At 40.4% G+C, this 11,873-nt stretch overlaps 1 protein-coding gene across 1 annotated transcript in view; it reads right to left on the bottom strand.

The window, feature by feature from the left end:
- Positions 1-699: 699 nt before the first annotated feature.
- Positions 700-11,873, bottom strand: part of LOC108249916 (putative methyltransferase NSUN7) — a 23,597-nt gene continuing 12,423 nt past the window's right edge. The window contains exons 9-14 of the mRNA XM_037974613.1: positions 11,081-11,294; positions 8,762-8,905; positions 8,399-8,500; positions 8,120-8,237; positions 5,948-6,068; positions 700-2,425 (exon numbers count right to left, since the gene is read on the bottom strand). Coding sequence (XP_037830541.1) covers positions 1,691-2,425; positions 5,948-6,068; positions 8,120-8,237; positions 8,399-8,500; positions 8,762-8,905; positions 11,081-11,294 — 1,434 coding nt within the window. The 3' untranslated portion in view covers positions 700-1,690. The remainder of the gene's footprint in view (positions 2,426-5,947; positions 6,069-8,119; positions 8,238-8,398; positions 8,501-8,761; positions 8,906-11,080; positions 11,295-11,873) is intronic.

Consider the following 11,873-nt stretch of genomic DNA (forward strand, 5'->3'; position numbering starts at 1 on the left):
GAAGAGTTTGTTTTCAGAACCCCTCCTCTGGTTGTTTGATTGTCAAACTTTAAAAACATGTCATTCATGTTTTGTTTTTTTTTTGTCACCGCAGAATGATAGAACACAGAAGTGATCGTTAGTTAGAAATAAAATCCCTTATTTCTTGTATTAATCCATAAAAATGTAACTTCTGCAATCTTCTTTACAACAACCAGGCTCCAAAGTACAGAATGGCCATTTCTTACCCATCATATCTGAAGTGATGGAAGTACCCTGCGGTGTATTGTAGTCGTTTTAGGTCAGCCTGTGCCGCTCTGATTAAAGTCTCTTCTTATGCTGATTACTGCTGCTGGGATCTAAAGGTGAGATCACAGCTTATTACCATGCACTTACACTGATTGGTTTTCAATTAGTTTTAGTTTGCTTCAATGGTTACTGACCAGACATTAATCTAACTTCTAAAAGACCATTGTTGTATTTGCCAGGGAAATGGTGAGGCCTTGCTTTTTTATTTTTCAGAGCTTTCTGATCTGTTAGAGAATTACTGAATCACAGCAATTCAGGGCTTTGACCCAAACTGGAAAGCCCATTTTCTAACAGAATCACCCGAGTTTTTGCATCAAGTGTCTACTTTGAACCCTACCATAAATAAAAACAATGCAGATGATTTGCTCAGATTGTTCATTTTTGTTAAACATTAGCTAAAATCACCTCTGGAAGTCTCTAAATTGACCTCACGACATAAACATTTTTGGAACATTTACTACAGGAAACTGTTACAGGTGATTAGAAGAAACCTTTCCAAAATGTAAATTCAACACTGGTATTTGCTCCCAGTTAACTAAAATTTGGAGCAAAAGTCAAACAAGGGAACTAAGGGAAATTTGTCAATAAGCCAACCAACCAAAAACTCAGCCAAAAAAAAAAAACTTATCAAAAACCCAACCAAACACTTAACCAACCAGCAAACCAATCAAATAAATATAAATTGAGGTTTGTGAGCAAGTTCCAAGAAATAAGTTCAGAAAAGCCTAATGTAATCCATGATTAACAGAGTGAGTGACTGAATGAATCTGATATTTAAGCATGAATCATATGTCTGTATCACACAATAGGATGATGGTGGAGCTTTTGTTTGATGGGGGTCCATCCAACCATTTAAATATGGCAGTCTGAAGAAAACAAACCTATTTCAACAATCATTGATAATGTGGGACCAAACATGACCATCATTACCTCGACAGAAAACAGACAGGTGGATATTTTTCTTAACTATTCGTAGAAAGAAGGTTTGCTGATGATGAAGTCATTTTTCCACAGAGCAAAGAGAACGAAGCTCTGTTCTGCTGCATGAGAAAGTTCAAACCTTAAACCCTTTGGGGAGTTTTTTTATTGCTAATGTAGAAAATAAAACCATGTTTATATTTAGGGGGGAAAATGTTTGTTGCTCTTGAAATTTGAGTTTGAAGGTGTTCTCATTTCTATGTTTGTCTTCATTTTAGCTTCAGCAGATCAGACCACAACTTGACTCCTAATCTCTGCTGTTTTATTTGTATTTATTTTTTATAATCCTCGCAGAGAAACTGAGGACGAGGCTGCAGAAGTGTTGGCCAGCTGAGAGCTGGAGGTCTGCGACGGGAACCGGCAGACAGAACTGCTGCTGTTGTTGTTGTTTAAGGATGGAGAGGAAATTGGTGGCAGGATGAATTCAGCAGGTTTCATCACTTCCTGTGTCTGTGGTTTGACGTCCTCCTCCGGTGTTTGCTCTGCTCCTTCGGGTGGGGGGGGGTTGTCTCCTGGGGGCTTCGTGGGAAGTAGCTGGAGCAGGCGGAGCAGGTGAGGACTGTTTTCCAGAGAGGGGAGGAGATCCGAGGGCTGCCTGCTGAGGTTTGACCGCTGGATTGCCGCTGATCTTGTGAGCGAGGGCTGTGATTGGAGACAAGTGGCGGGACGGGTGTGCAGAGGAGATTAATGTCAGAGTGAGACGCGGTATTCTTCTTGGTTTGTTGCTCACCTGCTTCTTCTTCACCTGGGATTGATTTTCCTTCTTCTTGGTTTTCTTCTTGTGACTTTTTGCATCTGTAGGAGCTTCTTTGCTTTGTTTTGGGTTTCGCTTACGCCTTCTCAGCTTCTTTTCTCCTTTACCCTTGTCGTCTGTCCTTTCACCCACGTTCTCCTCGCCATCGTCAGGCTCTCCCTCATCCTTCTCCTCTTCGTGCTCTGAGGTGTCCTCCGAATCGCGCCCATTTCCAGACTCCCCTTCTTCCTCCCCACCTTGGCAGGAGGGGGATGAGGGTTTGCTGGCAGCTGAAGCGGCTCGATTCTTCTTGCTTTTCTTCTTTTTACCGGTCTTGGAAGGTTCAGAGATGACGTCACCCAGGAGGCCCTTTGCTGCTGCCCTTGCCAGCACGTCCTGGACCGATTCGACCTTAGTGGGATCTGTCTGAAAAAAAGCACGGCCAGTTTAGGATTTTTATTGCAAAGTACAACACCTTCAAACAGGAAGTCTCAAGGCAACGATTCCTACAGTCATGAGGAGAATCACAACGTTTATTGTCCTCAAACAATCATCTTTTTCTTTTCTTTCTGGGAAAATAAAAACCTAAAGGCCTAGCATTTATTAAAAGAGTTCAGACTAAGATCCTTTTATGTTGAGTAATGACAGTGTTACAGCTATTTTGGTTAAAGCTTGAAAACAACATTATGGACAACCTCATACATTATTTTGATATCTCACATGATCTGTTAGCGCTTGTCTTCAGCTACAGAATAAAAGTTCAGCTGCTTTGTTTTTAAAACCTTTAAATTTGCCACATCCTGGATGACTGATAAGCTACACCAGCCTTTAGGTTCGTTCACAGCTCGAGTTTAGTTACTGCCAGTTTTTGAGGCTGTTTAAATTAACAATTAATAATTAATCTGTTAAATTAACAGATTAACACACACACATATGCTCCTCACCAAATAAAATTATTACCACTAATAACTTTCATCAACCTCCTTGCAGACATTTCAGTTTTAGATTAGTTAAAGATGGGAGCACGTTGTTGTTCGTATTCTGCTGAAATCTCTGCTGTTCAGTGTCACAGAAGTGATACTTTCATGTTCCCTCCTTTGATTCGTTTTTAAAAAGAGTCCCTTTTTTAGAGTCCTTTGTCGTTTTTTTTTCTGTCCCTGAGCAGTTTGTGCCTCTTTCATGCCCCTTTGCGTTGAGCTGTTGAACTTAAACAGATCTAATTCAGGTTGTTAAACACCAACACAGTCAGATTTATTTTTTATGTTTTTGCCACAAGAATCAGTTGCTTCTCTTTTGGGGTTTGAGTCTATTCCTCAAGTGCAAATGCTTTGGCTCCCTAATATCCTTGGGTTTGCGTGCTGCTGCTGCTTTCTTTAGATTTCATCTTTAGATTTTCAATTAGATTCGAATCCAGGGAGTGAGATGGAACTCGGAGAAACAACAAACAGGAATGATTTCTGGAGGCTTGTGTGTACTTTGTGGACATGAAGGCAGCACTACAAGGCATAAAATGATTGTTTGTTTCAGCCCAAAACAAACTGAATGTAAAGGTTACATAATGAACTGCTGCAGCCGGCAGCTGTCTCCTGTTTATACAGACACCAATAGTTTTGCTTTTGCAATAAGTTTCATAGATATGAAAGGGTACAAGATTTGTCAATAAATGTAGGCATTTAATAGATAAAAATGTTTGATTTAGGAGGTGTTGAGGGTTTTATTTTTCAATTAAATCCTACAGATAAAGACAAACCTGTTATCTAAAGTGTTTTGTTACAATGGCTGACAAATCTTTTTCTGAACTGTGATTCTCACACATCCAGATGTATTAAAACTAGAGGTTGGACAAGAAGCTGGAAGTTGAAGCCACCATGGGCGAGCGCCCCCTAAAGGCTGACTGTAGTACAATGGGGAATTTTGCTGACTTAAAACTAAAAGTTTCAGATCATTTTTTTCATGTTTTGATTTTTGTTGATAGTTATTTAAGGTTTAAAGAAAAGCGTTACTCTGTGACTGACAGTGTCACAGAATATTAGCGAGTTGGGAGGGTGTGTAGGCGGAACTTTTGTACAGATGGTACAGCCAATAGACTTATAATACTAGACCAAGTGTCCCCGCCTTTTCTCGTTGTTGTGAGTTGAAGCCAACAGGAACCATTGTATGGGAGCTGCCATGATGTGTTTTTGAAACCAGAGTCTGAACAACCATGATGTGGGGCTTTAAGTCCCGCCTATTCCCCCGCACACTAACTTGGTGTCATATGGCATTTTCTAAGCATAAAATGACTAATTACAGCTAAATGTATTCAGAAAATGAATATTTGAACATCCAGCAGCAAATATATATCCACAGTACCAACAGCTGGGAGTTGACGCAGTAATTAAGTCGTAGGACTTTGATCAGAGGTTCAGGTTTTGAACCCCAGTGCCAGCCTCCAATCAACCTCGGTTACATGATGAGTGAGAAACAAAGAAATGAAGCCATGCCGGCTCAGATGTTGCGTCAGATGTTGGGGAACCATGACATTCTGATGAGAAATGGGCTACTAGAACAAGACATCCATGGACAAGGGCAGAGAACTCAACACTGTTGGGATGCTACTGTATGAGCAAGCCTAGAGAGAGGGGCTATATGGGAAGGATGTGGGATCTATGGAAACATAGATACCCATCATCCAAACTGACAACGAAACAACTTCGAATCCAGTGTTCAAATATTCAAGCGTTAAACCTGCAATCACACCTACCAAGCCCCGTTGATAAGCCCTGAGAAACTGAAACCGAGAGCAGCAGACCTGGAAAGGAACACTGACCAAGCTAGACACCTTTTAACCTGCACGCCTTACCAAGATTAAGTGACAAAGAACCCTCTGAGAGTCAGCTAGAAGACAGGAACGACCTGCAGTGTTGTACTCGTTTTAGTTAAACTATTTAAACAGACACTAAAAGAGTTGAGCACAATTTAAACTAACATTAAGCAATATTGTAAGATGTCACACTCAAAGTATGTTTGTCTCAGCTACTACTACAGCAAATTTTAGTTCATACAGCCATTTTGTTGTGGGTAATGTGGATTAGTGACAGTGACCTTCTGGAATTGGATTGACTCTAAAAGTTAATCAGTTACAGATGTACATCTGATGATTGCTTTCTAAAAATTTAATAACATTAGTCCAGTGGTTCATGAGATATTTTGGTGACAGACAGACACAGGCAAAAACATTATCACCTGCCCTTGCCTGTTGGCGTCAGATAATAACAAAGATGACATGGGAGCCTGATTTAGAGATTCCAGGATGTCCTCAAAGTTTTACTCCCTTACAATTAATATAACTGTATCACAAAAGCCACTGAAAATAATGTATAAAAAGCATGAAACACACACACACACACACACAGGTCTCTGCAATATTATTTAAAGCTGCCGAGATTCAAAGGAACTACATCTCATTTCCTTCTGTTGTACTGCTGTCCTTTTTATGAGCGAGAACGAAAGAAAAGAAAGAAAAGACAGTGAGTACTTGAGACGGATGCAACAAGGCTGGGGAGGTGGGTGGAGGGGTGAGGGGGATTCATGCAGTCATTTATGCCATAAAGCTTTGAAATGTATCAGTGGTTCGGGTGTATTTTGTCTTCAATGTTGTCTTTTTTTATTAGAATCATGCTGCTGTGTTTCTAAGGAGCAATACTTGGGTACCTGTCTGAGTGTGTGGGTGTGTGTGTGTTTGATTACTTTGCAACAAGAAGCGCTGAGGCTGCACTCTTTTAGTGTCTGCTGGGAGGTCAGGCAGCTCACTGGCACACACGCACACACAGATACAGGTGCTTAAACACAAACACACACACCACAAAATCTCTCTTCCCTTCCATCTCTGCAAGGCAGCTTTTTTTCTCCGTTTTTCTCACTTTTGACACCTCACACTCTCCCTAACCCCCCACCTGTCTCTCTCACCTGCCGCGACAGTCTGGCCACGAAGCAGCCGTTGGTGAACTGAGACGGTCCGAGCTTGAAGAACTTGGAGTCTGCCGTGTCTCCTGACGGGGAGTCGTCGGGGAAAATCGGACCGTTCACCCTGAGAGAGCAGCAGCACACGTCAGGAGCTGGTAAACATTTATTCATCACTGCCACATCAGTTCAGAGGAGTCTTCCGGTCGGTTCCCGGGGGGGTTCTGCTCAGAGTCGGTGTCAGAAAACTGAACCAAGGTTCCATTGATTTTTACAGACACATACAGAATACAGAAAACTCCTGATTTGAATTTAGCTTAGAAGGCATTCAGTGTCTGAATGTTCTCAGAAAAAGATTAGTTTATATTTGAAAGATCAAAGGGAAAATGATTGCTTAGAGCGGTATTTGGGCATGCAACATGTCAAAGTCAACAATAATGCAATTATTTACACATAAATGTTGAGCAGAATATCCCTTCAGAGCCTCAGGACAAACTTGGTCATTGACAGATCTCACACTTTGTTCATCATCTATATTTCCAGTAAGAGCATTAACTGGCAGGCCTCAGCAGAGAAAACTATAAAAATATTAATAAAACTTAAAGATGATGTGCTGATTGGATCTCCCCAATAAAAAAGGTTATTTTGGGAAAGATTTTAAAAAGTAACTGAGCAGCAGCTCTTTGTGGTTTAATGACTTTTTGTTAAAAACAGGAGTGGGCTTTGTTGGGCTTTATTTAGCTGCATGTATACATGACATTTAGGTTGGGGCTTCATGATCAAATGCATCGTCCTGTTCTTAAAAATGGTCACTTTTAAGTATATATTTGGAAAAAAAAATTATCTAGTGCACCAGAAAATGGCAGACATTATCTGTGTATCAATATAGACAGTTTACTGTGTGGAGACGAGCTTTATGCTTTTTGCTTGCGTGCTACTAGTTTTCTTTTTATGATGTTGGAAAAACAGCCTGTTTGGTACCACTTGCTATAGTTGATCACAGAATAATATTTTCTCAAAATAAAATTTTCATTTATGTTTTAATTTAATAATAAAAAATGTTTGGACCCAGAAACTGAACTGCTGGCCATCATCTCTTGACATAAAGAAATAAAATATGCTAATGTTTGGACTTCTTTATGAGGACAAATTGACTTTTGTTTTCCAGCTCATTGACCCCGACAGAAAGTTTAACTCCTGTCTCCAGAGAAACTGCAGTCGATTCTTTATACTGTCCTCAGTCTGGAGAGCAAGCATGAATGCAAAAATGTTCTTTAGGTAATGTTTAAGCTGCAAAGATTATTAAGTAAATATGTAAATTCTTTTTATAACATAACAATAGGATAAAAACTTCAATTATCTTGTCATAAACTGAAATAGTGATCATCACTTTACTGAGCGTGCTGTCAGTCCAGTTAGGAGGAGAGGAAGAATGGATCGACTGCAATATAATCGTACACTTCATTTAATAAATCCAACAGGAAGTAGCCTAAATTATCCAAACAGACTTACAGCTAAAACAAATCAATTAAAGGCCTTGCATCTCTGGAAGGAAGGAAGGAAGTGGACTGAGATAATTTTATTTCATCTTGATTTATTATTTTTGTGCAATCTCATGCAATACTGTATCTTGCATGACCTGTTAGAGCTTGAAGCACGTGTAGTGAATGACTCTCAGCTACTACCACACCAAATTTTAGCTTGTATCTGTAAAATTCACTGACTTGTAGCTATTTTTGAGTAGGATAAAGTCCAGTAGCTGTGGTGGCCACTTTCAATTTGGTTGACCTTAAATGTAAATGTAAATGTGGATCCAGTGAATGCAATCTGAAAGTTTCATTAAAAATCTGTTCAAGGAGTCTCGAGATATTGTGCTAATGATACAGACAAATAAACACACACAGACGTGAGCTAAAAGCTTTGTCTTTCGTTACGGGGGAAAAATATAACCCAAACATTGGTGTGAATGGAACAATTTTCTTGTTTTCCCTCAAATATGCCAAAAGGCTGTTACAAATTCAAGCATTCATGAATGATTTTGGTTTCCTTCCTAAACAACAATTAGTGTTTTAGAATAGGTGACGTAAAGTCAATGTGAATGATTAAATGACTAATCGACAGAAACGTTGGACAGTGTGTGAGTGTGTGTGTGTGTGTGTGCGTGTGTGTGAGTTGTACCTGAAAGGCAGCAGTCTGGGGTGACTGTACGTTTTCTCTAACACTCTTCCCACCAGCTGTTCATTTTCCTCAGGATAAACTGAGCGCGTGCAGTAGACCACCGTCTGGACCTTTGAAACTGTCGGACCAAACAGACGAGCAGACAAAAACACGGAGAGATTTGTCCCAATGATGATTGAGTCATTGCACCATAGAGCAAGCAGTCGGTTTTTAACGTCTTGCTTGTTCTGTTGAGTGAACTGTGCTTGAAAACACGTTACGTTTGAGGTTTGTACTCACAGGACAGAGCGTGTCCCAACAGCCGGGCTTGTTGGCTGGTCAGGGAGTGGATTTTTTTCTTGGAAACAGAACCGCAGGACAAGTCTGGCAGTAGATCCCAGTCTGTCAGCAAAAGGTTTAACTACTTTAACTCAACTAAAACACATTAAATGTTCTTATTACCAAAAGTAATTCAGACACAGATGCTTGTAGATTTAGTTTCTTATGGTTACTTTTCCATCTCAGGTCCACTTCATTTATCCCCCTTCATTTACCATCCATTTAATAATTCAGTGCTAAAACAGCTTTATCACATGAATCTGACCCACATACAAGATTATTTATACCAATCAGACCCTCCAGGACCTTTTCCGCCACTCATACCTCCGTGCTCGCTGTGCATTGTAGCCACTGGGTCGTTGAGGGCCGAGGACGAACACTGAGGCAGCACCACGGTGACCTTCAGCCTCTGGGCGGTGGCGTCCCACTCGTTCAGACCGCAGAATGGTCCTGACAGAACCCGAACGTCTGCAGTGGGAGGTGAAGAAACCGGTTAGACAAACTCACAAAGAAACGCCTCAAGTTTTTAGTGATTTGTCATACATACAGTATTTATCGCTCAACGCCAAAAGGCAAAAAGTGGTCGATAACCTTATTTAAAATGGCTGCCACAGCTGATCGACTGAAGCAAAGACAGAAACAGCTATATCTTTGTCAGTTTTACAGATATTGAGCTAAACTTTGATGTGGTAGTAGTTAAGAGTCATTCACAACACATACTAACAGATTGTGAGATCTTGCCTTATCGTGGGAAATTGCTTATAGCATTATTAAGGTTTGACAAAAACATCTACAACTCATTTCTCAGCAGAAGATCTTAATTTAAAAGTGGCGTGAAAGAGCAACAGGTTGCAACATGATATTAGGTTTTAGCTGAGACTTGCAGACATCATCCCCTAAACACATGAAGCTGTAAGTCACACCTATGTGTTTGTTTTTAACTTTAATGTGCTCCACAAAGGAAGATAATTCTGTCACTGCACACTCAAGTTCCTCTTTTTTATCATCAATAATTCTTGGATGTCCAGAATGTTCTCATTTTATTCTCATTTTAACATTTAAAGCTTTTTACTATTTTTAAAAACTTTCCTCCGGAAAAAAAACAAAAAAAAAAGTATCAGCAAAAACTGACAACCCTAAATAAATGACTCTAAGAATAAGAGAAAGACGTGAAATCAGTCGGCTTATCTTGTCAGCAACCTGTATGAGGTTTTAAAATGAAAAGCATGAAAGCTCATTTCCAGCAGTTGTGAAACAACTGAATCCTCTCTGTTGCTCACTGAGCGGCCTCTTCCCTGAAGGTGCCACGCTCGGCGGCGTATGAGAAAAAAAAATCTGCTTTTAATTCCCGTAACAGGCACGGCCTCATCCTTGCAGAACAGAGCTGGAAAATATGAGGAAATAATTTGATCTAGCTTTGACTTAAAATCCAACCGCTGGAACTTATTACTGAGCGCTGCAGGAAGAGTGGGCTGTTTGATGGGAGGCTTTTGTGTTGAGGCTGCCGACTCTGGAGGTTAAAAGATTTGTACAGAGAAAGAAAATACGAGACAGAGAGCAAAAAGACCAGAGTGGATCGCCGCCGTCCGAAAACGACTCCAATCTCAAACATTTCATGTAAGAACTCCTCTGTAAACCTTTACACCACTTTTGATTGTTCATTAGCTGGTTATTTTGGCAGAAAACATTATGATCCTGCAAGAAGTGCCCCAAGCCGCACCAGAAATGCTATAGCTACCTGCTGCTGTTGCTATTTATGTTTGCAAATAACCACTGAAATTTCAGTAAACATCATGAAATGTTTACATTATAATGTGAAACTGACTGCTATTGTGAGGAATTGGATTTTTTGTTTCTGTTTTGTTTTCTTTATGGTTTCTCTGTGGGTTTTAATTAGTGTTTTCAGTTTGGGTTTTTCCTGTTTGTGTTCCTGCTCAGTATTCACTCCTCTTCCGTCACTCTTTTGCCCTTCTTGCCACGCCCATCTCCACCTGTCCGTAATCATCTCCACTCACCTGTTTCCACTTCCCTCGTTACCCTCAGCACTCAAATACCAGGTCATTTCTCCCACTAGTCGCTGGTTCATTGTTTTTTGTTTCCCGTTAGCTGCCATGCTCCGTACCTTGTCTCCTTGTTGTTTTGCCCACCGTTGTTTGGATTTTTGTTCTTTTAAGTTGCTGCCTCGTCAGCTTTTGTTTTTGTTTATTTGTCTTATTTAATAAGTTAGTTTCTTTTGTAATGAGTCTGCGCTCAGGGTTCCTTTCCGTCGTCCAAAAACCTGACAGCTATGGGATGGTTTATAAAATAACATCCTTATAAATTGAGCTCAAAGAGCCATTTACAACAGATAAGATATTAATTGTTTATAACCTTCCCACTAATCCTCACTTCAAAAGATCTGAACTAACACAAAACAAAAAATAAATTAGACTGATTTGAATCATAAAATGATGCTACTGTATCTCATTTAATTGGACTTAAGATGCCCTTTTTTTTCTCTGTTAAGTGACTTTGGACGGCTTTCAGGGAACAATTAATTAAGATTTTAGGCATTTCCTCAGTATCAGTAGTAACAGTCATACGATCCCTCATATTGGCACGCACCACCAGATACTGTATTTACATATTAACAGCACCGCTCACTTTTGATTCCCATTTGTGTGAGCAGCGTCTGCATCCCCTCGACTTGTGAAGGCGTGTGATCGGCGCCGCACAACAGCACTCGGCCTGAGCGAGCGGCAGCTACGACGGCTACGTGAGCCACGGTCACGGCTGAGAAGGAGCCTGCCACCAGGACGTCCCCTTTATCAAACAGCAGGGGCTGCAACACACTCACTGCCACACACACACTCCTGTCCTGCAGAGACATGATGTGACACACACACACACAGAGGTAGGCATGTTAGTCATACAGGCGTGCTGGGCCTTCTTCTTTTTCTTTTTAAACAAGTGTCACCTCCAGTGTTACGGACTGCTGTGCTGTTAACCCAGTTTAATTCAGTTACACAAGTCAGTCAGGTGTAAATGTTACGTCACTGCAAGAAGTCAAGGTAAAGTACACGGTGAAAGCCTGACTCGATCTGCCTGCAGCACGGCTTTTTTCAGGCACTTTTCTTTAATGTAAATGTCAGACTGATGCAGTTTTGTTTCTGTTTCTGATCTCAGTCTGCCTCGGACCAGATTGTGTTGATTCTCTGCGGCTGGACTCACCTGTCTTTACCTGGCTCCACCCTGCATGACCTCCAGAAGTCTCCCTTCACGCTAAACTTACTCTCACCCTTTACTTATACAGGTGCTGGTCATAAAATTAGAATATCATGAAAAAGTAGATTGATTTTAGTAATTCCATTTAAAAAGTGAAACTTGTATATTATATTCATACATTACATACAAACTCATATATTTCAAATGTTTATTTCGTTTAATTTTGATGATT

Source organism: Kryptolebias marmoratus, linkage group LG3 (genome assembly GCF_001649575.2).
Source record: "Kryptolebias marmoratus isolate JLee-2015 linkage group LG3, ASM164957v2, whole genome shotgun sequence".
NCBI classification, from domain to species: Eukaryota; Metazoa; Chordata; class Actinopteri; order Cyprinodontiformes; family Rivulidae; genus Kryptolebias; species Kryptolebias marmoratus.